Source organism: Fistularia commersonii, chromosome 13 (assembly GCF_037954325.1).
Source record: "Fistularia commersonii isolate RoL2024-O1a breed Wild chromosome 13, RoL_Fcom_v1.0, whole genome shotgun sequence".
Classification (NCBI taxonomy): Eukaryota; Metazoa; Chordata; class Actinopteri; order Syngnathiformes; family Fistulariidae; genus Fistularia; species Fistularia commersonii.
The window spans coordinates 12,338,111-12,365,569 of record NC_141296.1 but is presented as its reverse complement, the minus strand read 5'-3'; the positions used below and the strand labels follow the sequence as shown (position 1 = coordinate 12,365,569).

The 27,459-nt window shown below is 39.8% G+C and overlaps 1 protein-coding gene across 11 annotated transcripts in view; it reads right to left on the bottom strand.

Moving 5' to 3' along the window:
- Window positions 1–27,459, bottom strand: part of rapgef2b (Rap guanine nucleotide exchange factor 2b) — a 106,979-nt gene that overhangs the window by 49,958 nt on the left and 29,562 nt on the right. For 10 of the 11 annotated variants that reach the window (XM_086158056.1, XM_086158053.1, XM_086158058.1 and 7 more), the window contains exons 2-5: window positions 25,733–25,803; window positions 22,419–22,475; window positions 13,581–13,664; window positions 2,084–2,159 (exon numbers count right to left, since the gene is read on the bottom strand). In XM_086158056.1, coding sequence (XP_086014182.1) covers window positions 2,084–2,159; window positions 13,581–13,664; window positions 22,419–22,475; window positions 25,733–25,803 — 288 coding nt within the window. Of the gene's footprint in view, window positions 1–2,083; window positions 2,160–6,562; window positions 6,944–13,580; window positions 13,665–22,418; window positions 22,476–25,732; window positions 25,804–27,459 lie in introns of those variants that run through there. The other variant, XM_086158063.1, reaches the window with a different exon arrangement.

The following is a 27,459-nucleotide window of genomic DNA, read 5'->3' as shown; positions in this document are numbered from 1 at the left end:
GTGTGTGTGTGCATATGTGTGCACAGTCTCGGACACGCTAGAGGCTTAGTTCATTTTCCGTGTTTGACTTTGCATTTGTGTGTAACTGCAGGAGCACTAGTGTGTTTCTGCACATACTTCAAACTTAACACGAGAGGATTTTATCCATATGTATTTATATTCCATCAGTGCAAAACCCTCCCCCAGTAATTATAGGGCAGACCAGCATCTATTATTGCATTATTGGAAGAGGACCCAAAAAGTGTCTGCAGTGAAAAGTAAAGCAGTGAGTGTTATTATCAGGGGTTTTGTGTGTTTTGTCAGTAGTGAAGAATACCCCTGAATTTAATTCACATTTGTACAACTACAACATGCGAGAGAGGGGGGACTGAGACTTGCTGTGAGCATTACAGTGCACTGTTCGATTAAAAAAAAAACTTGGCAGTATTGCAATGGCTCAATGGAACGGTTAATTTGATTTGGATATGTGCACATGGGACAGTATTTGGATAGTATTTCCTTTTGCCAGTTAGTAAACTAGCGTCTTAGCAAACAAAAGCTAGCATGCAGTTAAGCCTTTTTCCTTCATATGTGACCATATCCAATATGGGACCATAATAATAATAATCCTAATAAATTCAGATTGTGATGCCAGACACTGATGTATATTTTAGTGGGTAAATTGTAGATATTTACAAAAAAAAAAAAAACCCATATTATTGTTTACAATTTTTAATATACAAGATAATGGCTAAACTGCATGTCAACATCTAGTTTAATTGAAACCAAAGGGTCCCAAATGTTTAAGCTGAGAGCCGCAATACACAACGCTCACTATCTCATGATGCGGTTAAGAATAGGAAGCACATATGTATACAGGGATTTCTTATCACATTAGAATTCAAAGCCATTTCAAATTGAATTACTTACTTATGATTTGTTACAATTGTGGCTAATATAGCCCATTTTTAATCTTTTAAATGTCATTTGATTTCAAGAAGTCCATTGAGACTCATTCAAGGCATGAAACCAGGTACTGAAAGTATGAAATGAAGTTAGACAATCCAATTTTCTCTTCAAACGTCAAAAAAGTCTTGTTTCTTCACGCAACTAGTACAGACGACTCCTGCTGGACACTGAATGGAGTGCGGGGTTTCAATTTTGCATTTTACTGTCTCTTCCTCTAAATAGAGTTCTGACCTGCCTGACAGAATGACAACACTGTGATCTTTGTGGGATCTTCTGCATTAGGACACTGCACTGGGACATTTAGGATCATGCGCTTATAGATTTAGAGATACAATAAAGGACTAAATTCAGACTATCTCTCTCTCTTTTGGTTAGATTTGATTCATTAGTTCCAAGATTTGTGCAACTGTAATTCTTAAGTTGAACACACACACACATACATACGAAAGCCCCCACTTTTCCTGTTTTGCATCATATCTCTGAGAAGCTTCTTCAGCAGCTGTTCAAATCTGCACAGTGTCAATTTCAAGTAAAATCATCAGCCAAACTGCATCTGTTCTGACTGTGGGCCCCTCGGTGGGATTGTGTTCAACAGATGACTGTGCTCGTTGTGTTGCTTCCTCCGGGAATGATTTGTTTTCAACAATGCCTTCTGTCAGGCAACATTTGATTTACCAACTAGGTCACACTTTTAACCAGTCCCGCAATTCCAGCAGCCGAATACAGTCAGAAGGATTCTGTCACAGCACATTTTTACTGCACAGGAAATATCAAAAGGAGATGCTTGCAAGGTTTTGTCCAAATCACAACAAGGTCATGACAATATAGGAAGAGGAGATCAAGCTGGGCTCACATCAGTATTTCAGAACCAAAGATAGAATACTGAAACTGGAGGGGTGATTTAAATTACATTTTTTAAGTGTCACATACAAGAAGTTAGTACAGCAAACAAGACAGTCAAATAAATTGCAAACTGTTTAAATTATTAATAAACTTTTTCAAATGATCTACTTTCAATTTCTTTTATTTCAGTTATATCTAGCACGTCTGCTGCTGTGTGACGCGTGTGTGTGTGTGTGTGTAAAAAATGTAGGGATGTGTCTTCGGAATTGGTATCCCAAAAATCCAAACTCACCACAATCATCTCGGAGGGTTCCAGAACGATGCACTCACATCCGCGTCTCAGGCTCCCGGCAGATCGCTTGCCAAAACTGACCAAAAAATAAAAAGAAAAAGAACATTAGAGGAACCCTTTTTTTAATTTATTTTAAAGCGTGGAAGTGCAACGGCTTTAGTCGAACCGTGTGAGTGTGATCTGTGAGACTCATTTCTCATTACTTCAGAATTTCAACCATCACAGAGAGGAGTTGAAGGCTACATTTGGCGTCCTGAGCCTATAGAAGCCTCCCTGACAAACTTTTTATACACTCAGTATGAAACTCCTGTACGAAACCAGTGGACAGTGCCTTCTTTCAGCCGGGACCACTCCCACCTGAAGGGGAACCCTCACGGCTGGAAAAGTCCACTTCCGTGACGCCATAGTTGTACAGTAGGCCTTGCCTCTAATAGATGGAAAGGAAATTTTGAAAGCGGCAAAGACTAAAATATCTCAAGGCGGCCGTGGAAATTCTGTGCATGAGGAGATCCTACTTGTGGATTCAGTGAAGAAAGATGTCTTTATCCAGCACCCGACCTCAAATATGGAGACACAAAGACCTGCTTGTTTATTATTTTAAACATCCTTCTTCAATGAAGAATGTGACCCACATTGGGTTGACTTGTCAATTGTTTGGAAAGATAAACTCAAATGACTCCAAAAGCCTTGGCAGCTGCTGATTTTCACAGCAAGTTAAGAAGGGACTTGCTTGAATTTTTTTTTTACATCACAGAACTTTCCTTTGAAAATTATATTGGACTAAACCAGTGACTTAGACCTTTCCCTTACGCTCAGCATTTTCTTTTTTTAAGAATGTCTAACATTTATTGGTAATTTCTTGCCAGAGTTATGTTACGTGTTTGATTACTGTTTTGTTGACAAATTCTGGTCGATTATTATTATTATTATTATTATTATTATTATTTTTATCCATATAATAATTGCACATTGAGTCAAAGCATTCTCCAAAGATCTATAAACTGGATCATTTTGGTATTTTCAAACACACATACGCACACATATATATCCATTAATGTTGTTTTTTGTGTTTTGAAACAGTTCTTCCCAAACCGCATTGTACAGGTGAGGTGCTCTCGGCTGTGCTCAAACATCCGCTGAGTTGTGAGCAGCGGCGAAGGCGACCTGCACCAAGGCAGGGAAAGAGGTAGCTTTCATCAGTCACACAGACAAGTGCAGGCGTCAAGACGGCGTGGTCTGAATGCTTCGGAGCCCTGGGCCTGTGGCTGCAGGTAACATTTGCTCTGGATAAATAATGAATAGAACATAACGAAATAGATGTGGTAACTTCTGGATGAAGCTGGCACGATGACAAAGAATTAAAAAGATTTTTTTTTTTTTTGCTGTGTCTGTTATTTTGTACAAGTTGATTCAACTTGGTTTGGTGTGTGTTGGTGTTTTTTTTTTGTTTTTTTTTTCCTATTCTTACACGAGTCAGCTGTTGCATTATTCTTCTACCAGAGCTCTGCACTCTTACTTGACTAACCTGTCAATGTTCTTACTCATCTTGAACCATCAACACCACATGGGTGCCAGTTAACTGCTGAGAGGCATAAAAACAATGTGATTGACTTCGGCGAGCAGGGAAGGGGGTTCATGCCGATGGCATTTGGTTTCCTTGAGCTTTGCTTTAATTTGATTTTACTGCTTTTAACCCTGACATACACCAGCCTGGATTCCACGACAGAGCCAAAGTAAGCTACAGTACAAAGAGCGAGCTCAGCAGTTTCACTTGTACAGATGCATAATAAGTTAATTCGTGCAATTCTTTCCCAATTAAATCCTAGCAAATATGATTTGTCAGTTGGTTAACAGCTCCACGGAAATAAATGAAGGCTTGTGATGTGGTTTCGCAGATATTTGGGACCCCGAACAGCTCTGATCCTGTTGAGCCTCTCAGCTCACTGCGCTGTGGAAAAGGGAGTTGTGATTCAACCCATTACGTACGACGATACACGTCGGGCCATCAAATGCAAACACTAAAGTGACATGTTCAATCATGTTCCTCCATTACATTCCTGACATTCGTAATCCGATCCTCCATTTTGCAGGAGGCAAATGCCACTGGCAATGTGAGATATTAACGAGGGGATTATGAAAGTGGAGAGTGGGGGGGGGGGGGGGGGGGGTTCCCTCTCTCTAATACAAAAGTGTCTTGTTTGCAGATTAAATCCAGCACTGACTCACGCTAAGTAAATATAAAAACTGACCAACGGCTGTGTGGGCAAATGTGTATTGGACAACAGCTGTATTGAAAATAAACATCCGATTCCCACCTCCAAATGATTAGTTGTAATGTGCTTTGCTCTCTTAAAACACACCAATGCACAATCTAATATCTGCAGTTAATTAGTTTGTATTTGCTTTTGTATTTTGCTTTATGTTGTATTTGCTTCCACTGTCTATTGGTAATCAATAAATATGAATGACTTTGAAAAACGCTTGGATAAAAGTACTTGGAACTATGATACCACTGGAACTTCCAACAGTCTACCATGCCAATTGAGTGCTGTGCGTGAAAATGTACTCAATATGTAGTTAGGGAATAGGGATATGAAACTAAGGACTGACACTCAGCTCTTATACCAATGAAAAAAAAATCTCTCATTTCAATTATGGATGTGGGAAGAAGAACCAAGGTGTTATATTTTAATTTGCAATGACTTGAGGAGGTCTGTTAAAGGATGAGATACTGCTAAAACACATGTCCACTGAATTATAGTACATTTTGCTACTTTTCCAAGCATTATCTTTTTTTTTTATATATAATCCCGGGGCTTGTAGGTGTATCTTGAAATTTCATGACTTATAGTGCTGCATTCCTCAGATATAAAAACAGAAAAGGCCCTTCCTCATCTCAAAAGTATAGTCACTCTCAATCCTTCAGGGGGCTTGGGGTTGGACTGAAATCACTGGAAATTATTTTAAGAAAAAATGGAAAACGCATACATTTAGATTTCTAACTGAGAGATAAAGACAAAAAAATTGCTTTACATCCATCACTCCAGATTCTCTTTTCAACGATTTCAGGTACAGTAATATCCGGACAATAAGCAACAACTTTTAAGACTTTAACAACGATGCGGCTAATTTATAGATTTTTTTAGGAGGGGGGGGCTAACCAGCTTCTAGCCACTAAAACATTTATCCTCGTCAGATCAGACCGATGGAATAACGGGGAAATTCCGAGGCCGTTCAACTCCGACGCCGAAGTAGATGACTTTGGCGGTTTTAGTGCGCGGGAGGAAGCCCAAGTTAGCGCTCAGCTAGCCGGTGCGACTTCTATTGAGGTGCGCTCGATAGTCTGGAAATTACGGTACTTTTTTAATATTTGGCTCAACATGCCGCTAATTATTATTCCCCCCGTTACAGAGTTTGGTTTTGAGTGAGCTGCATCCAGACAGACAGCCAGTGTCTCATTTACACTTTAAACCCTGAAGTGCTGTTGACTGACAGCTTCAGTGGCCTTGCATTCTTCACTGTTATACAACAAGCCGGGTGTCTGGAATGTCATTTCACATACATCACTGGCCTTTCACTGTGAGCCTGGCAGCCCACCACCAAAGCCTCAAATCCATTCTGCTGTCTGCCTGAACCAGCACACTCCCTAATCTGCACCCCTGGTCTGAGCTGGAGAGGGTGGATGGATGGGAGGGCGGCACTCTGGTAATCCGGTTAACTGAGTGAGCGGTGAGAGGGCATTCCAGCTTTTTTAACCCTACTGGTCTTAAAGAAGGACAAAGATTAAACTCCACGGTTATGCAAGACTTTAAAACCAGCAGGGAGAAGAGGAGGCCAGAGGGGCAGGAAGAGAGCTTCGGGGAAGTCTGAAGGCAATGAAAACAGCACATGGGCTTGAGGGATTTACCAACATCCCTTCGGTGCGGCAGCTGACCACCTCTCACCTCTCGAACATAAACAGAATTTCTCAACAGTGGGGTCCGAACCACACACACACACATACCTAAAGCCTTTGCCCAGCCCTTTTGAAATAGAAGCTGACACTGCGGCCGAGAGTTTACAATTGACTCATGACTTCTGCTTCCCAAAATACAACGTCCCTGACATTGTGATGGCAAAGAGGAAAAGGGCACTCGAGTTGAGTTCCGACTAAGCTAGCTGCTACAAACTTCTGTATTTCCTCAAAATGCAGCGATCGATCACCTCCGCATGTAACATTCACTTCTAATACAATCACTCCAAAGTGACTATCTTTGTTTAGCTTCAGCCGTAACCCCCAAATGAGCAAACAAACAGGATTTCCACTGGCAGCGTACAGACAAATCAAAAATAACATCGCAGTCAAGATGTCTCATTCCAGAGTTGAAGGTTTTACGGCAACCAGCTTCTGGCTTGGAGACGAATCACGCTGTTAAATTATGGGCACAAGGGGAGTTGAAGTGAGCCGTATACAGGAGCCTCGGGGAAGTGGACACTTACCCTCGGCACTCCACTCTGTTCCCGGATTGACACCAGCGCCTGATAAGAGGATCCACCGTCTTAAAAATCTACCTGACGCCAGTCCAGATAAGAGTAAGTCCGAAAAGCATGTTTCAAGCCCCGAGACTCTTGCTGCGACTGTGGCATATCGTCCTGCTCACACTCCCACTTCTGCTGCTGTCTGAGGTCTGTCTGTGAGAACGTGCGGCTCTCAAAGTATGCGTGTGTGTGTGTGTGTGTGTGTGTGTGTGTGTGAGTGAGAGTGTAAGCCTCTGTCCAATGGCTCTTCCCTGCCTCTCTTTTTTTTTCTTTGGACTGTGTTACGCTGACTACAGCCAGCATTCCAGAGTACCACTCACTTCCTGCTACAGAGTTACAAATGCGTGAACGGGCGGGGTGCATGTGTGTGTGTTGTGATGGGGAGTGAGTAGGTGAAGGCGGCTTTTGTCCACCCCCTATTTGTGGGAATGAGTCATGAACACTGACAGCACTATAAACTCTCAAAGACCTTTTGGATAAATCCATTCAGCTTTTACCGTCATCTTAAATATGGTACAAGATGAATTTAAGGTCATTAGAAATCAAGCTAGTTACTTTACATTCATCCAAACTACTATTTCCATGATGCACCTCAGAGTTTCTACTCACTGGAGCTCTATCTACTAAATTCCCAAGTCTTGTCAGCCCCATATAGGCTTTCTATTACAAGTCTCCACACCCATGTGAGTTATTTATATATGGTTAAGTTTGCCTTCATGTTAAATGGTCATTAAGAATCCTCGCCTCTCTTAATGTTATGGTGAATCGCTTAAATCTTTCACACACTGAAGTCAGACTACTTTGTAGGGAGTGTGTGTTTTGCAAGTTCATGAATGACTGCTGGCCAAAAACCAGAAAAGCTATTTTTAATTGGGTTCCATGAAAAAAAGAAAAAAAAGGAATCTCTTTTCTTGCACGATCAGCTCAAAATTGATTTCAACCTTGTTAAAATGTCTCTCGGGTCACAAGACATGAAAAGAGTGACTACAATTCTATCGAGAAAATATTTTAAGTACAAGTACGACAAAAAAGTCAGTTTGAACATGTCTGCTTGCTTTACGGAAGCTGGCGGAGAGAACATAAAAACTGACAATCAATACAAAATATAAGAAGTCCTTTTGACTCGGGTGGCAGCACTAATAAAAAGTTGTGCTTAAAGCGACAAGTTGTAAACAATGAGGTCATCTCACACTGGAGTAGATTTGCTCATATTTGCTCTCTGAGCCGTTTTAACTGCGCTCAGACTCGGGAGTTGACACAGGTAACTGCAGTGAATTTACACAAAATATGACAGAATCAACAAATGTGAGTGCGTGCGATGGAGTGTTTTTGCACATAGGAATGGCAGTGTGCGATCAGGTCGAAGTGTGACTTGCAAATGTGGGCGCAGCGTTTGCGGTATGTGAGGCTGGTTTTACAATCTCGGGCGCGCAGGGCCTGCCCCTTCCCTTTCTGTGTTTGTCTCTGCATGTTTTTGCGCGGGACCGACTTTGACGATAACTGTAGCATCTATCGACGGCGATTCTTCTGTTACAAGACCAATCTCTAAAATCTGGACAACCAGCTTGCTCTTAGAGAGCTACTTTGACCATGAGAACTGAGTTGACTCTCTGACAAAGGTTAGAATCTGACATGCATCACTAACTATTACAATCAAGCCAAATGAATAGACTAATTACAAACTTCCTTGGTGTTTTGCTCAGCTTTCCATACATAAATAGCACTGAAAGGAGTAGATTAAATTCTGTAACTTTGGACAAGAAAATAACTTATTTTTAGATCAGCAACAATACACTCACAGCTGAGCCTGCCAAGAAATGGTCTGACAAAATAGAATGATGAGTTTGGCAGTTCTCTTTTTCTGCTCTGAATAGATTCTGTTCAAAATTGTGGTTTTGGTTTGTCCATCAAGTACATAGTCAAGTATATACTTGTCCATCAAGTAATGTAGTAAATATGCTGACAAAAAACATCCAATCTTTATAACAAGTCAGACAAACCAGGAACTGAAATCAATGGAGGTTAAATACAGTGCAAAAAAAAGTTCGAAGTTCAAGATGTGACATTAAAAAAGTCCAATCTTGTGAATAGGACAATTTCATAAATACATTTCCGAGAAAAAGGTCCAAGGGGGTTGACAGTCATACATCTTAAGTATGAAAAACTCCTTTCTTTGGTAAAGCCAAAACTTCAAACTACCGACAAAAATAGTAAAATATTTACTACATTACATGTTATTCGACGATCATGTCGCTACATGTTTCAAAATCTGTGTCACCCACTTGTGAGGAATTATTTATTTGGGTTGTTTTTGATGTCACAGTCGCCTCTGGGATAAACACAACACAGAGCTCCCACTTCTTTACTTAATGACTGAGTCATTCATCTTCTGCAGGATCACATCTCAGGGAGGGGGAAGAGGAGCACCGTGGGGAAAGCACTGAGCGAAGGATGGAAGCGTATCAGGTTCTCATCGTTATTGCTGGTGTAGATACGGGCAGCCATCCCGGGGGCCGGTCCTCCTTGAAACCCAATTCTGCAGCGTATTTAAAAGCTTCAGGAAGTCCCGTAGGACTTCATTTAGTTCCTCGTGTCGCAAGCAATTTCCCCTCCGAGCCATTTAGCCTCCATCATTTACCCCTATTTCTATATTCAAGGTGAAGATGAGTGGATGTGGATTTTTTTTTTTATTTTTATTTGGTTTAATTTGTGACATCTGCTAGAAGAATGCGTGAAATAAGACTGGAATCTAATCGTTTTGTATTTATAAAGAAATAATATTGCACCAATATAGCCATTAGACATTCAAAATTTGAGATAAGTAAATAAAAAAAAATGATAATAATAATTTTATAATAATTAAATGACTAACAACACTTCGACACACTAGGAGTGAAATAAAACTGGAATCTAATAATTTTGTATTTATAAATAAATAATATCGCACCAATATAGCCATGAGACATTCAAATTGGAGATAAGCAAATAAAAAATAAGATAATAATGATTTTATAATAATTTAATAACTCCAACAACACAACAGAAACGTTCGGTTCTAAGGACGATTGCTCTACTTCCTGCACCTGGAATGATCAAAAACTACAATCCCACAGCCGTACTCCTTAAATCAACAAATTTGACGGTTTGTGACATCATATTTCACATTAACAACAACGAGGAGTTTCTCTTTGCTGTCACTCTAAATATGGTACTTTTGTGCTATTGCCCTCTAGAATTTAGGTCCTACTGCTCTTTTTTCAAAAGAGAATTGGCGCGCTGTGTTACAGGTTGTGATGTCAGTTGAGGTTGTGGAAAAGTATGACTTTGAGAAGCTTTCAAGTCCTCAAACCCTGAGTGTCTTGCGGTCAGTCCCAAAAGCCTCTTTCTCATTCTAGGGAGACAAACTCATTTTGTCCACTGTGTCAAACTGTACTGCAGTGATGAGCTGGCAACTGAGCCTGATTTCTCAAAATTCTATGGAGGTTTTCAGTAAATAAACCACCATCCTTGTGAGTGTTTCTCTCCGTTGGCTCCGCGCTCAGGTCGGAAATGAGCTCAAGGATATACCAATCACCCACAGAGCTTCAGGCAGCAATGGGTGTCTGTGTGTGTGTGTGTGTGTGTGTGTGTGTGTGTGGGGGGGGGGGGGGGGGGGGTCCACAAACTTCCATCCTCATGAGAGGCCTTCCTGACTGTACAGAAGTCAGGGCTTAAATTTAAAGGTGACTGTAATTTTTGCCTTTGGGCTCTTCAGCTCTGGAGCCGCCTGCCTGAGAAGATAAGGCTTGCACAACCACTGGCTTCCATTATATAACCTCATAACACTCATTTTTATACTTTTTCAATATGAAGTCAGCTATTATTGTATTTTATCTTGTTGCTTTTTTCTTCTTCTTTCAATTGTGTATATTTGCTCCTCATTGAAGTTGTGGTTTTATTATTCCCATCCCGTCTTTTATTTTACTTTAACGGTGACATCCTCTTCATACCTTCTTCCAGGGGCTTTTTGTGGTCTTTTAGGCTACCCTGCTTTTCTTGTCAAACCCCTTGTTTAAAGGCTCTCCATTTATTAAAATTAAAAAAGGTTAATTTTACAATTATTATGAATAAGAGAAAATGCTGTGCTAAAATAACTCTCTTTATAATTTTCAATCAAAGGGTCATATCATTTTGCTCTTCTGTGAAGTGCTGACTTGTACTACTTGCTTTAACAAGGTCCTGAAGGGGAAACTTTACATAATGAAGACTTGTGCTTTTCACACTTAAGTATATTTTGCTGACAGAACAAAGGTTGTCAAATGTGTAACTACCTCTTTTTTTGACATGGATGAAGCGGCGTCGAGCAAAAAACAAACCACTCAACAAACCAGTGCCATGAAAAAGATCTGTAAATGGACTAAAGCGGACCAGTGACGTGAAATGAAGACAGACTCTGGAAATGGCTTTTTCTCCCTTGAATCATCTTCCGAAACAAATCTTGTGAAGCTACAAGGAAACTACAAGATAAAATCTTGTGCCGAGATGACAATGCCAGACCAATTGAGACCACAGGCTGTAATTCATTTCTGTGTACATGAGAGTCATGATCCTGTTGTCTTTTTTCCCCTAGATTATCTCCGATTATCTATCTTTTTTTTTTTTATCCAAGGCAAAAGACTCACTGAGTCGCTGACCAATCCGCTTTTTTTTTTTCTCTTCGCACAGATATCCATATCGGCAACAAAACCATTTAGCATGAATTGGGCTCGGGCGCAAACTTTTTGGGCTCAGGTGATACTTTTCAAAAAGCTGCAACCTCAACTTAATTGATTTAGACTGAGACTGTCCAAGTTCTGAAACATGTATAATTTATCAACATTGACAAACAACAATGTAGCACTGTCTACTGGCATCAATCGACAACAAAGCTAATTATCAACCCTGTACAATCGAGCCAGAAGGCTGAACTTCCGTGCAGCATGTGCTTAGTAAACATTTTCAGAGCCTTCTTCTCTCCAGTGACTGTGTAGGGACATTAAGTTTAATCTGCCAATACCTGCAAATCCCCCTTACGCATCCCAGCTACACTTTCACCTTGGAAAAAAACTGAAAAGGTTAAATTTTAAGAAGCAAGCTTCTTTCTTGGCACATTTCCGATAGCAGTTGCTTGCATCCCAGGTCAATGTAAGCCAAGAGAACAACTGCACAGACCGCCCGACTGCACAGACGGGACGGTTCTGGTCCACAGGCCTCGATGATAGGCCCTGAGCTTTGAGTGGCCGTAGGTGTGTTATGCAAGCTAATGAATAAAAAGCTCATTGTTTGGAAGACACCCACAGAGTTGGTTCATGTAACACAATCACTTGTGAAATCGCAGCTTTTTAACATTTGGGTCTTGACTTGGGTGTTGGTGAACACTGCTGTGAGCTGATGGCGGAGAGCAGGGGAGAGGAACACGAATATTTGGTCTTCTAAAAGTGTTGCAGATATCTATTATCTAAGACAGAGGAAGGCACTGTAAACAAACACGTGGTATGGATCCGTTACTTAGAACCTGTTTTCAGATGTTTGAGTCCCAAAACATAACCTCCAGCTGGACAAAAAAAAAAAAAAATAACAGAACGGGTCCAATATTTAAACGTTTTTTACACATCTTTATCTTGAGGGTGAAGTGACAACATAGTTAGCATCAATATATTTAGTGTAACTGCAATATTTTTAGTCAAATTAGCCAGTGGTCTGCTAAAGCCTTGTTCAACTGCACAGCAATGTGATTTGTGTCTGCAATCAGATTTTTAGGAGCCAAAGTTTTATCCACAGTGTTCGATGTAAGATAACAGAAAGGATTTGGCGTTTTTCAAACATCACGGACTTATCTGCTATTGTAATGGCATACATGTAGCTAACAGATTAAAAACCCCGCCAGGGCAATTAAATCAGCTTGAATGTTAGTATATGCCAGAATGAAATGAACATTTGCCTCAACAGTTCTTTAACATCAGTCCGAGGATGAAAGCTGAAGTATGGAAATTAACATCAAAGTTACTTCCTACTTTTGTTCCTGCTTTTGTTATTGAGATTTCACACTGCTTTACCCTTTTTCGCAAATAAACAGAGCCGTGTACATGTTGCTTACAAATGCTGATCCGAAGCAAATGACTGATGAGTTTTACCTTTTGTATTTTTGTAGCATTTTCCTACTTCATTGATCCTTCTGAACTTTGGAGTGTTTGCTGACAGGCACACATGCACGCATATACATGCACACACATACATGCACACGCACGGGCACGCACACACAGCATTAAGGCAGTAGAGACCTTGTGAGTGTTTGGTTTCTCTACGATTGCAAGCAGATTATGCTGATGCCCGGTCTGGTGCCTTTGCTGTAAGTCAAGTGAACTTCATGAACTATGTTGGAGGTATTCATCGCAAGCGGCGAGTGTACAGGTGCCACTTTGGTATTCCAGTGAAATCATTTCAACAGCATTTAACACAAAAATCCAGCAGAAATTTACAATATACCATATCGGAATATAATTTTTTCCATGGTCAACCAAACAACAAGGCTAGGTTCTTTTCAAAACAACTCCGTTGATCCTAGCCTTGTTTTTTGTTGCCACGGTAACAAGAAATAGATCACAAGTCACTTGAACACATTTGACACATAAGTGGTTGGGGCTGACAGCGGGGCTACGGCAGTAGTCACACTATTCATCTCTGCTTTCGTCCCTGTGGAACTGTTAACTTGTTTTTTTTGGTGATTTCTGATGGCAACACCAAAGGTCATTCAACATGTGCGATGGAGTTTCATGGTTCGACATATATTTGTTGTGATCAAGCTGTCGTTAACCTGCTAGAGGAGTAGTTCCCCAAAATGAACGGAAAAAAACAAGATGTGCCTGCTTTGTTTAGTAGAAGGTATTTGACAAGGTTGGAAGTACTTGTTAGAATTCTAGTAAAAGCTTTTAAAAGAAACTAGACTGTTGAATGGTCCTACCTGCTTCTGGGGAGGAACATGGACTCCTTGATAAAGACCGAGCCAGACAAAAGGATATACCAGCAGCTTCCAATGTCATCCGGGCTGGGACACAGAAAGACATGAAATAAGAACACATATCTACAGAAAACAGCTAAAAAATGATGGACAACAGAACAAATACATGACAGTCTGATATGAGTTGCAATTGTGTATCACAAGCAAGATGAGACACGGAACATCCATTAGCTTTTATACATTAACATCATCTTTATTAGCATCTGATCACCCAGTGGCAGATCCTTGAGAGAATTTCATAATAGTTCAGAGATAAACCATAATCACAAGCCAGCAAAATGTGTAAAAATTCCTTTTATGTTTATGTATATTTTCTAACACTGGCACACAAACAGAAATGCAGATAAATGCCTCGGCCTGCTTTCCTGAACTGTGCAAAACAGAGATAACGAAGGAACGAGAGGGTAAAAACCTGAAAAAAAAGAACATGAGAGAGAGAGAGAGAGAGAGAGAGAGAGAGAGAACTATGAATGAACCGACGAATCACATCTCATCCACCCACAGCAATGGGCCCGCTGCAACACGCAGACAGAATAAACTTAAACTGACCCCAGTATGATGTGGCTGGCTGGCAAGTCCTCTCAACCTGACTGGTCGACCAACACAAATAAGTATACAAAAAAAGCCCATTCCCACCGACCTTATGACACTTATTTTTCAGGTTTAGCATTAGATCCTGTGTGAACTGGAGCACAGCGAAACCTGCCCTAAAGGGGAATATTAACAGAATTGGTGTGTTCTGAAGTTTCTTTTTTGATATTAATTCATGTCACATTTTCTGCTTATTTGTGGTGCCAGATACACAAAAACAAATAAGCTTACCAAAGGTCTCCACAGCAAAGCAGAGGTTGCCTTTTTTTTATTTTGTTATGTTTTAATTTTGTTTTTTGTTTATTGTATTATTATCTTTCAAATGTTAAGGTGATATCATACTTCAGTAAACCTCTTTGATTTTGATGATTTTTGAATGATAATCATAGTGCAATTTCCTCTTAATTAGAGGTTTATAAGAGATAAGAATACGAGATGTTTGGCAATTTCCTTCAATATATAGTTTCTTACAGATATTTTTTTCACGTTTTCAATATCAAGTCACTTCCCATTGAAAATGATACGGCAACAAACAGCTAAAAAAAACACTTTTTTAATAACCACTGAGTTAAACAAAATCTGCACACTAGCACATCACATAGTCTTGATTACAAATATACGCGATTTACGATAGAATATCTGCTTTTAGGTATATAGAGATTTTCATTGTGATCTATTTGTGGTTATAAAGGATGTTAAAGCGTGACCCAGTTTCCAAGATGCATCTATTCCATTTTCGTACTCATCTCGGGGGTTTCATGTCCACCGACCGGGATTGGGATAATCTCACAAGGCAGAGATACAGTGAATCTTCTACAATTAGTACATGCAAGATAATCCAAGAGTCCATGCTAACAGTGTGAATATGTAAACAAATGCAACAGAGAGCACTAAGAAAGTTAATGCTTACTTTAATCCACGTACAGCTGGCCATGGGGATGAGCGCTCAAAAGTACAGATGGGTCAGCTCTGATATGAACCAGAAAAAAATGGCTGCTGCCTGTTCCATCTAGCTTTCACTTCTGTATTTTTATTCTGAACTGAGCAAAGCCATGCAGTCTGTTTTTCGCTTCTTTTTCTTTTTTTTTTTTTTTTCCACTTATACAGTCCAGTTTTAAACGTTTAAAAATGAACTCTGACATAAAAGAGGAAGCATACTTTGTCAGAAGGAAGTAGCATCAAATTAAAAAAAAAAAAAATGACAAGTTGAGTCGGAAATCAAAACTAGATTTTGTGCTGCGTTTTGATTCTTGTGACGGAAAATATTTCAACCTTCGATCTTTTTTTCTCATATCAGGAGTTTTTAAAAAGTGATCCAATAGGATTGCGCATTTAAAGTATGAGATATTTTCTACATAATCCAAATTAATAGTCTGACTTATTTCTTTATTACCAGCAAATGTCAGTTAAGACTTAGCTGGTGAGCTAAAATAATGAAATCTAACCAATATTTCGGTTGGACAATTTATGAGAAATACTCTTCTTAAAATGTATCTTTTTACCTCAACACATTGGCAACAATGTATAAACTGAGATATAATTATCAGTTTGATAAATTAGGTAGTTTGATTAGCATTTGGGCAAATTTCAACAGATGACACTGCTTTCTAACCATCAACGACCTCACAGTTGTTCATTATGAGAAGGATCCATTAAAAAAATGTTTGGAAATGTAGTTAAATTTAATAAAAAAAAACACCTTAAACAAATTTGTACAGTTCTATTGATATAGCAATAAACTGCTATTGGAAAACAAAAATTGTTTCATCAACATCAAAATTACAGACAGGAAATTTTTCCATAATGATAGTGAAATATTGATATATATTGCAAAATGTATTGGATGGCAATATAAAATAAATTGTACATTGCGGCAAATGCTTTTTCAACAATAACATGCCCGGCTAGTAAATAATAAGCTGCCGTCAAAGCGCACGTCTGTTAACATTTAGAAACTCGAAAGTCGGCAGAATTTCATGGAATTTCGACTGATTTCCTAGTTCACACACTGATATTGATATAAAAACAATTAACGCTTGGAATATCTTTAATTATAGTATCCTTATTGTATGCATTAATATTGTTTTTTATCAGAGTTATATCTGCATTAATAATCTGTGACTCTTCAGCCTCAAATCCACAAATCTTCAGCATCCGCTGGAATGAAAAAGCATTTGGTTGTTGCTCTGTGTGAAGGCTCCCACTGTCTTATTTACCAGTCAGCGCTTTCAAACACCACCTCCTCACAGCAAGTGCACGAGCCTACGAGCTAAATATATCCATTGTTCTTTGAGGTGAACAGAGTGGTGTTAACAAGAGAGCGTTTTGTGCGATTATTGTCAAACCTTCTCACCTGTATTCGAGCGAGTGCTTTTAATTGAACAAGAGGGAAAGAAGAATCGGTGATCGGGAAGACATGAAGGAGGCGTGGCTGTCTTCTGCTTGAAGGGTTACATTTATAACATGCGCTTCCACAAAAACACATGCACGAAGTGCTAAAAAACAAAGTCTTTCTCCTCCCACCCCCCTCCCTTTCTTCCGCAGAACTAACGAGGCTGCAGACAGCACACCCTACTGACACAGAGCAAAAATCTCCCTGGCTGCCTCCGTTCTTTCGTCTCCGCTCCCATCCCTCCGCCACACTGGTCTCCAGACTCCTTACATCCTTTTGTGGCTCTTCCATGCGTTCGGAGGCGTCGCGGGTGAAATAGTAAATTATTAATTACTGGCGGGTGGATTGGAAGATGCGGAGGGGGGGGTTCTCACATGGCAAAGAGGAAGGAAAGGGAAGATGTAAAGCAGAAAAGTAGCACATAGGAAAAACTCTTACATTCCGTGACAGTTTGACTGAACTGGGTCATGTGGAAAAGAAGCCACCCTCCCAACCCCCTACACACACAGATTAATCATCAGAGTTCTTCAATTTTTTTCATTTCTACACCTATGATTGATGCTGTCAGCATCCTATCACTACTGGAATATCACAGTTTAATTATTTGGGATTAATTGCCCTTTGTCCATTTACAAGAGGTTGAATCTCATCTAAATGCAGGCTCGATTCGTGGTTGGGAGAGGAAATACACAAAAAAAGGGAAATCAAAAAGGGGCTTGGGAAAAAAAAAAAGAAAAAAAAAAAGAGAGAAAATCAAGAATTAAAAAGTAAACCCAGACTGAACAGGGTTAAGGCGATTGTGTGCTGGCAACAACTGAAATGACCAAAGTTTTAAAAAACAAGCTTAATTCCCACACAAAGAGGCACTAGATCTGAACAATGAGAGCAATTTTAAGTTGCTGTTGTTTTGAAGACAGTAAAATGTCAAAACAGGCATTTGGGCCATAGTCATAACAACAACATTCAAGAAAAAAAAAAAAAGATATCTGAAAGATAAAATGTCAAGTTTTGTGGCCAGCACCTCAAAGGGAAGTAGTATAAATCTTCACATCGGCTGTATTTACTTAAAATGCTTATGTAATGACTAATGTCTCCATGTCAGTCCTGTACATGAAGTATATGTTCTATTTTGTATAATTACACACCTCAAATTGCTCATTGGAATGTCAGATAGTTTTCAGATCTTTCTAGTCCAACATTATGGAAAACAAAATAAGTTTGGTAATTGTTGTTGCTTTGAAAAATATATTAGCAAATACCAAAGAAATCACTATTTAGATGTAAATAAATGAGGGCTATCAAACATTAATATATTGTAAACAGATTAATCATAGAGCTGCTGTAGATAATTCATATAAATCACAATAAATATCCATTCAGTACTGATTTTCTTTCAATTAGTGGGGGGGGGAAACAAGTGACAGAGGTGATATATATATATATATAATGAATAAAAGATAAAAAGAAAATAAATAAAAAGAATCAATACGATACTAACACAACCATACCATATGCACCATATGCACCACCAAATTTTCTATCTTCCCTTGTTTGTTTTTTTTTTTTTTTTTTTTTAATCAAACAAATATTCCATATCATGGCCCTCTTTAAACCCACCGCCAAGGCAGACTAACTTGTTTATATTGTCTGAGGCCCCGACACTTGATTTGTTGCAAGCCACTGGTCATGGTCACAAAAGTACTTGCCGAGGAACATATGCTTTGGGTTGATGTGGGACTTTTAAGCTGGCAATGTGACAAAAACTCATTCCTGCAGGGTCTGACAACTTCTTTATGTTGGTCAATTGTCCCGTCCTGGGTTTCTCTGTACTCAAACTTCCCGTTTAGAGACGAAAATGTTATTTAGAGTCGTCAGTTTTGGTGTTGTTGATTCTACCAGCAGATAGCACTGACCACCAAACCACGCACTGAGTGGGATTTCAAGTCATTGTGCACTGTACATTTGTTGACCGTGTCAAATTTGTGTATCAAATTAATAATTTTCAACATCTCTTTAAATAAATTAATATCTTGCCAAGTCTGTGGTTACTCCTTCCACCGAGTGCCTCCTTCCGCTTAACAACAACACTCTCTTTGAGCCTTACGAATGCAAAGGGAGCAAAAACGGGAGGGGGGGCCTTACCAACAGCTGCAGTCAGCCGGGAAGATCTTGCTGGGTTGGTTGCAGGGGTTAAAATATCACAGTGACTGAGTGTTTGTCTTAAACACTTGTCAAAAATAAATAGGACTACTGTGTCGTGTTGAGAAGCAAATTTTGCTTCCTAGAAATTAATTCATTTGATGGCCGGTTTTGGTAACTGTGACGGTGGAATGGGATTTCCGCGTGAAGGTCGCGCTGGTGGGCAAAAATCTGTCAATTAAAAAGTATGTTATTGTGGCAACTCTTCTTAATGATTAACGGGTTAAAATCCTCACCCTCTGCTTTTGTCACTGCCCAAATGAAATGCGATCATATTATAAATATCGAATTCATTGAGATTTTTCCAATGATCTATGATCTAATACATGCTGAAACATCAACCAAACATTCATTGACATGGGATTTCAGACTAAAGGTCAGAGGCTGAGGCTTGATGTCATGAAGGAGGTCAGGAGCTGGCCAGAAGACACGAAACGTCTAGTAAAAAGTGCTGGGTCAGCCTCCATCTCGGGAGGGCTTTAGCTCAGTAATCTCCCCATGGCAAATCCTAAAAGGTTCAGGCTTTGGCGGCGTTGGGAGGTTTTTCATGGGATACTTTATTTTTGTGTAAATGGGGATGTGTGCATGTAGTGGTTGCACACATGTAATCTAGAGCCTCGTGTGTGTGTGTATGTGTGTGTGTGTGTGTGTGGGGGGGGGGGGTACTTTTCCAACTACTACCCTTATCCTCCTACCATTACTCCAGCCCAGCAGCCAACTGTCACAGATACTCAGAGTGGGATTCTAAATGTACGGGCTTTTAATTCAGTCATTGTATAAATCTGAATGTATACCGTTTATATGTCTTTAATCCAACTTTAAAATATTTAAAACAAATATAGAACATTACAAAAAAAATATAACCTCAGCAGCTTGATATAGTCTTGGTTTTGATTTTCCTATCCTGCGGATGTGTTTTAAATTATAATTTTTACAGCTGTTCACGGCTCCTTGACAAGTGACTGATCATAATAGGAGCAATTCATTTCATTAACTAAGATTCGTGGCCCAAGTTTTCTTTCACCTCATTTCATTTTTCCAGTAAATATATTTTAGTGCAGTATTTACTCGCTTTGCCGCTTCAAATGAAAATTGAAAGGAAACCTTTAATAATATTCCCTGACTGCTATCATTATTTTGCCCTCCTCATGTGATGAAGCCCCTTTAACAAAGCACTTCTATATTTGTCATTAATTTAGAAACAAACAGCTTTATATGCAATTACAAGTAGTGTATGCAAATAAACCAGGTGTAATGTTCCTCCATGTCTCCTGCATCCATTGCGGGCTGATGAAAGTCCTTATTTGTGTATTCCCCTTTTTCCCTCTCCTCCTTTCTCTTCCCCCCTCTTGCGACAGGCCAGGTCTCATGCTTTTCTAGCATCAAGACAGCCCGTCAATGTCTTAAGGCCAAAGCCAGCAGGGTGAAACGGACATGTGAGAAAGCGCAACAACACAGTTTTGTTACAAAAACAGCGGCCTGGGAGAGCCCTGCAAGGCTACATCCAACTGCAATCTACAGTTTTTTTGTTTCTTTGCAAGTAAAAAAAAAAAAAAAAACCTCACCTCAGCTTATGTTACACCGACTTCAGAAATAGTTGTGACTGTATCTGTTGCATGCATTGGATTTTTAAAAGGGGATCATGTTTTGCTTTCAAAGAAAAAAATTATTTAGCAGTGGTAATGTCCATTTTTTTAATAATGTGGAAGAAGTAATTATAATCCAAATTCTCTTTTTTTAAAGACATATATAAACATTTTTAAGGTGGGGATCCATGTCAGGAATAAGACAATAAGTATTTTGTAACCATCTCTATGGCTAAAACATCTGATTTTTATTTTAAATAGTAGATAATATCGCCATTGAAAACAGCATTGATTTTTATGGCCATTCCCTCAAAGGATTACTGTGACTGTTGTTTAAAAAAAAAGCAAAAAAAAGATTGAAATGAGGGTTGTTTTAAAGGAAAAAGGAATTGAGATCCTGCAAGTGGAGAAAACCTGTTTTATGCGCTGCAGTGTAACATACTCTTCCTTTCACGGTCGCTAAGCCGCATGCACACAAATACTTTGCATGCTCAACAACTGGTGGCCTATTTGGACAAAAAAGGTTGGCGAACTGTATCGTAAACAAACGTCTGTGGAAGAGTCACAAACAAAACTAGGCAAAACAGCCCATGTCTGCAAATCCAATGAACCAATAAACGAGGAATAAATAAATGGATAAATAACTTAGTGTTTTCCCACAAATTCATCCCAAATGTAAATAAACAGCCAGGTCATCCAAACTAAACTGTCTTCATGTTATTTGCATCACATGCAGAATACAGGTTTTCATTCATTTAATAAAGCTTGTAAACCCAGAAACTCAATGTGTGACTGTAAGGTTGGTCATAGTATTTGAAGTACAGTTGTTTGATCAGCAATAATGATATGAAAAAAAATATTTTTTGGAGTAGTCAGGAGTGACGAGGGCCAGCCAGTTCAAGCCACTGCATTAGACTTCAGTTTTATCTGTTCATGGGAGTGTAGTACAAAATGTTCTACAATTTTCTGAGGAAATTGCAATATTGGTGTGGGTGGAATGAAAGGAACCCTTTTTCCTGATTTTGGACATTTTGAGTGTCGACATCCTCTCCACAGATGAAAATGGTGTGGATCTGCAAAGTCTGCTTTTTGGACAGGGTTTGGCAAGAGCGTGCAGATATAATGAATACTTGTGTGTATGTGTGTGTGTGCGTGTGTGTGTTGTGTATTCAGTGACTGGTGTGGTGGACCCGAGGGAATCTTGCTGAAACTGGAGTCTATTATGTGACCGTCGCTTAATCTGCATTTCTATTGTTTAATCAGCTCCCACACCACAAACTGGGCTTCTAATGAGGTGTTGACTCTTCGTCCCCCAAACACAAAAACACACACACAGAAGGATCAGGAGGCTGATCAGTGACAATACACACATTCAATACCCCTGAGATACTGACAGTTAATTAACTTTCTTCATTCTGACTCGTGGTGTTTGGAAGATGTTCGGTGTGACACTGTGACACTGTGTCCACCCAGCGCTTCCTATAGTCAGAATTGCATTTAATAATAGATCCAAACACACTCATTGGAAGCTCCAGCTGAGCGGCCAGTACAGCTTTTCACCTATACAATATAAGCTTCAAGGCACCTACCTGCAAGGACAAAGAATGTAACCACTACAAGCTAACTACACCTGCAAGGAAGGAAATTTATTTAGGAGTTATTCTCGCAAGAAATGTTTCTGCCTGATTGAATCAAGCTGAAATTAAACTGGAAATCCCTTCCGGGGTTTTTTACAGTAAAGCTGTACAATGGTTTTGCAGCAGTACTGAAACACATACCCACGTAATGACATCATCTCATCGTGTTGACATTTGTTTTCATTTCAGCACATAAACTTACCTTTCAATGGCTCGTCAATAACGAAGTTATAACTGCCCAGAAAAATACTCAGACACGAAATTTTGTTCCATGAGCTGCACTAAAACATTCAAACATTGACCGTTGACTAAATATCAATGTCTGTTCACACTCAAACATGTGCAGCAGAAGATTTCCTATGTCAGCTGTACTTACTAGTAAAGAACTTCATTGGCTTCGTGTCTCTCGTAGCGCACTGTTTCACACATTATCCTGCAAGGACAAGAAAAGAGGAGACAAATCAGCCAGTCAGAATACACAGGGAGCCAGAAGAGGATTTTTTTATTTATTTAAATCAAAAATGACATTGCAGCTGAAAATAAGGGGAACAATTCAAAGGCAACTTAATGACATAACTTTTACAAATCAATATAATTATGCACACAAAGGAAATGTTTTTCTTTTCACTATCACCGATATCTTGTTTTTTTTTTTCTTTTATATTTTGTAACTCAATGCCATGGAATGTATAATGGAGAATGAAAATCCTGGCAGATGAAAGAGCAGCTCAAGGTGGGTGCACAGTGTAATTCTGTTTATAGTAAGTATGTCCTTTCAGGAACCGTGCACTGGTGAAGCCCCTGCACAAGTGGAGGTCCTTTGGTGGGGATGGGACACCCACATCGAGATCAGATCACTCCAGGCCAAATCTGGCTACAGTTGAGGCCATGTTTGGTGGCTTGAGGCAAAAATGAAGGACGGCTGGATCAGGTTATGTCCTCAGTGTGAACGGGACAAGTTCGGTATGTTATTGCAATTACAAAACCGGTCTTAATATCAAAAAGCCCAGAAGGCCTATTACGGGGAGATTTGCCTGGAATAAGTCATGGAATAGGCTCGGCCAATATTTCATCTTAACCTTCACTCTATTATTTGAGGGAAAAAGGATTGTGGCACCACATTCCAGTTTATTGTTTGCAAGTGGAAATAGCACAAGTGTTTATTTGAATACTGAGTGGGGAAGAGGTCACTCTTGACGCGTATAGAGAATCACTTGGTGCCAGGAGTGAACTCAGCCACTTTAGAGTTGTCCACTTGTGATCAGATCACTTAGGATGCAAGTAAAGGCCGTGCAGAAACAAGGCCTCATTTACTACCTCATGAGAGATGCCTAAAGGTCTGGGCAATCGACCAAAGAACTTATCGTTAAAAGTCTATTTACGCCTCCACTACTCTTCTAAATTAAACACGTACTCACTTTATAATCCCATTATTCCCATGAACGACTCACAGAAGGCAAACCATCTTCATTTGTGAAGTCGTTTGATAGGAGTCATGTATTTCAAAGGAACACTTTTGACTGTCTTTTTAACACTGTGCATTAGGGAAATAAAGGTAATGTACATTAGGATTTTTCTCATGACTTACAAAAACCAAAGATGTGTCTCGGCGCTTATGGCCGTAAAATACAGGAACTCATCGAAACACAAGCATCTTTAAAAATCAGTTCGGGCAGCTGTTATGGTGTAGCTCTGCAGTACAAGCGCAGAAAAACAATCCCGACTAAGAAGAAAAAATAAAAATCAAAAACAGGGGAGCCACAGAAGAAAAACAACACATTCCTCCCAGATGAAATGCAGAAGAAAAAAAGCCCTATAACATAATCCCATAGTTAGTGGGATGTCTGGCTGCCTAGGAGCTTTCTTTGCTTTTTTTTTTTTTTTTTTTTTTTTTTTTTGTAAGTTGACAAAACCAAAGTTGGCACAAGAGGTGGGTTGGTCTGCGGGACCACAGGGACATTCCTCGGGATCCAAACACAGGGGAGGGAGAGGGGTTACTGTGGGGTGGGAGAACTCTGAGGGGTCACGCAAAGGAATGTTCCAGCTCCGGGTAATGTCCTGCTACATTGTTCCCTCACTTGTAATCCACATGTATGCACACGCGGCACGCTGGGAACAGACTAGGGAGATGCACTGTTTGGAAAGTGGACAGCAGACGCAACGATGGGCGGACTAATGTGGTGACAGGAGAGCGAGAGGCAAATCCCGGGAAGTTAATGTCAACATCTGTTTTGTATTAGGATGAATTTTTTTTTTGTAGAATTTTCATCATGCACTTGTCTTTCCATTCTCAGCTGATGTCTTGATCAGTGTATAAATTTCCTTTCTACTTATTAAGTTCATAGTCTTAATCCCAGTGCGGTTTCCGGCTTTCTAATATGAGAGAGAAGATACCAGCTTCAGAAATGGCCTTTCTATGTTGCGCACAGAGGTTCCAGAAGAAATCTTGAAATGCGGGTTGTTTATCTCTCAACCTGCCCGCTGCTATGACCGACATCTACTCTAGCAAAGTGACCCTGAAAGAAGAAACCTGCTCAACAGCAATACTAGTTATGGGTATTGCTTGAAAAGGGCAGTTCTTTTAGGCTAAGTGTTGTACTGCAGGACCTGAAAGGCTACCAAGCCATCCTGTTCTGGAAGACTCACAGCTCATAATACAAACTGTGGCGGGATTTCTGGACAGATGCATGTCAGGCAAGTATCCGGTGTAAGTAGACCACTGAAGCATTAGTATTTAGATTTGGTGAGCAGCAGCCGATAAATGACGTAAAAGAAGGAACATTGGTTCAGCGAGTCTGACATCTGCTATTATTGTACTTTTGCACCATGATTGGCACCAAAATATTTCATTTTGAAAAATAAGACTATGACGAGGAGAAACAAAACATGCACTTATGTTTTTTTTGGGTTATACTTTGAGCTCCCTCACACAAAGAACAATTCTTAAGAGCAAGAAGGGATGCTGACTGAATGACTTTTTCATTCAGTCAGCAGTCAGAGCATTATGAAGCATGTACTAAGAATTTCAAGTGTTTAGTGCCTGAAAGCGAGGCTCGTTCCCAGCTTAAGTGAACACTGAAGCTCAGGGATTGGAGTAGAGACGCTCTACTTTGTCTGGACACTGCTGTTTTCACTGTCCAAACGATGTAGTAACCACAAATATACAATAGAAATGTTACATGTTGCATTCAGGCCTAATAATGTGCTTCCAAAAACAATGAAAATATGGAACATGTTGACAGACAAAGCACCAACTCAGCATATTTAGCACAGCTGGCCAATTGCTACATGAAGTGCATGTTATGGTTGGCTTGTCTTTGAGGGAAACTGTCTGAGGCAGCGCAATCGGACAGTGTTTTTTTTTTTTTTTTTTTGTTTTGTTTTTTTTGTGTGTGTGCCAGACAAATTAAGGGATGAATTTCAGTCACTTTGACATTTTAGAAGCCAGATTTTGCTTTTTGGAAATTCAAATAATTCCAACCAGTGAGTGGTTTGAGAGGCAGCTGGATATGAAAACCAGATTAAGTTAATTAGAATCTGACTGGCGTCTTTGTGTTAATTTTCACCCCCTTACAACAGGCGTTGTAAAGAGGGCTCCGAGGAGTTGTCGCTCTTCAGTTTGCAACTGGAATTCGAGCACTTTGAATGTAAAGCCCTCTGGTGGGCTCAAAAACAGGGAAAGATGCTCACCTCAGCTGGTGCTCACGTAGATTGGACAAGGCCTCCATCCCGTGGAGATACGAGTACACGATCTCCAGGTCCTGAGGAAGAATAGCAAAGTTTCCATCAGATTTGTTTTGTCGACACTTTATAACATTCATTCATTCATCATGCTGCTTAGCCTGCATTCAGTGTTGCTGAGATGCTGGAGCCAATCTGAGCTGCCCTTTTTATTAGTTTGGTTAGCAGCAGTCATTAGTTAACCAACTGCATATTATTTCACTGTGGGAATAAACCAAAAATGCAAACAACAATACAGTCACCCCACTGGCATCCAACCAGGAACTTCTTAGTGTTAATTATAGAGCAGCCATACCATCCCTGATGTAACATGATAAATGAAGATTGTCACTGTTCCTGAAGAGGCCTTCAGATGAGAATGATCACTTTGTGTCTGATAAGTTCATTTAGCCCGATCAAGAGTTAGCATTAAATCTTAAAATGACGAAACACGTCACATCAATTGGAGTTGCAGGTTAGTGTAAAATTATTACTTAATGGCTGCTTCAATGACTGTGGAGGAGCAAAGGAGGGGTGCACTTTGAATAGTGGTTGACTTATGATGATGGAAATATGGATTTCCTCGCTGCAGTGCACACACTGCTTACTAATACAACAGCATCAGTGCCATTTATCTGTGTGAGCGGGGAGTGAAATTGAAAGCAATAAAGCAAGCGGCCGAGGAACAAAACAAAGCGACCGCGCTGTCCATCTATGAACACGCCGTCGAATGACTTCACCAAGTGACCCAGTGGGCAACTCTCCGATAGTTTGGCCTGAATTCAAGCTGGAGGTGAAACTGACTGGCCTCCCTCAGATGCAGCAACCGGCATAGCCACGCCACTGTCTGCCCGTACACACTAGCCCACTGACTGTGAGTACATCTGTTTGAGTGTGAGTGTACGTGTAAGTGATATGGTGCCGGCTGCAGCTACTGGGATGCCTTTGTTGGTGGCAATTGGAGGTAGATGTGATGACAGCATAGTGGGGGGGGGGACAACAGACAGTCTGTACAGACCCCGCCAGACTTACGTAAACACACATTAGAACCACAAAGAATGGCCACCCTGTTCTTGGTTTCTCATTTCTCATGGTAGTAATTTAAAGACTAATGGAAAATTATGTGTAATTTTGACCACAAATTAAGGCTGAGGGTTAAGAAAAAAAAAAAAAAAAAAGTGGATCATGGTATGTGGAGGACTATTTTTCCCTATGGATATCGAGCATCGTGCTCAGGTGTGGAAAAATCATGTCAGAGACTAGATGGAGATAAAGTATTGATCTGACACACAATTAAAATAATTTGAAAAACATACCAAATATGTTCGATTATTTAATGATTTTTCATGTCCGTATCTTGTGACTTTTGACAGGTTTTTAAGTTGACTTTAAATCCGCGTTCGGTGGTTGTAAAAGTGGTTAATAGGACATATGCGTGTGTTTTCTCACACACGCACACACACACACACACACACACACACACACACACACACACACACACACACACACACACACACACACACACACACACACATACATAAATCAGCATTTTTAAAATTGCTCGAAGGTTATTTTGGAATATGCACATACAAATAAATTTATGGGATGTATTAAATAAAATATATGATCTGATATCTGTTTTGTAACACATGCATCCACATGCAAGAGGGGAAGGCAGAGTCAGAGCTGGGCAAGGA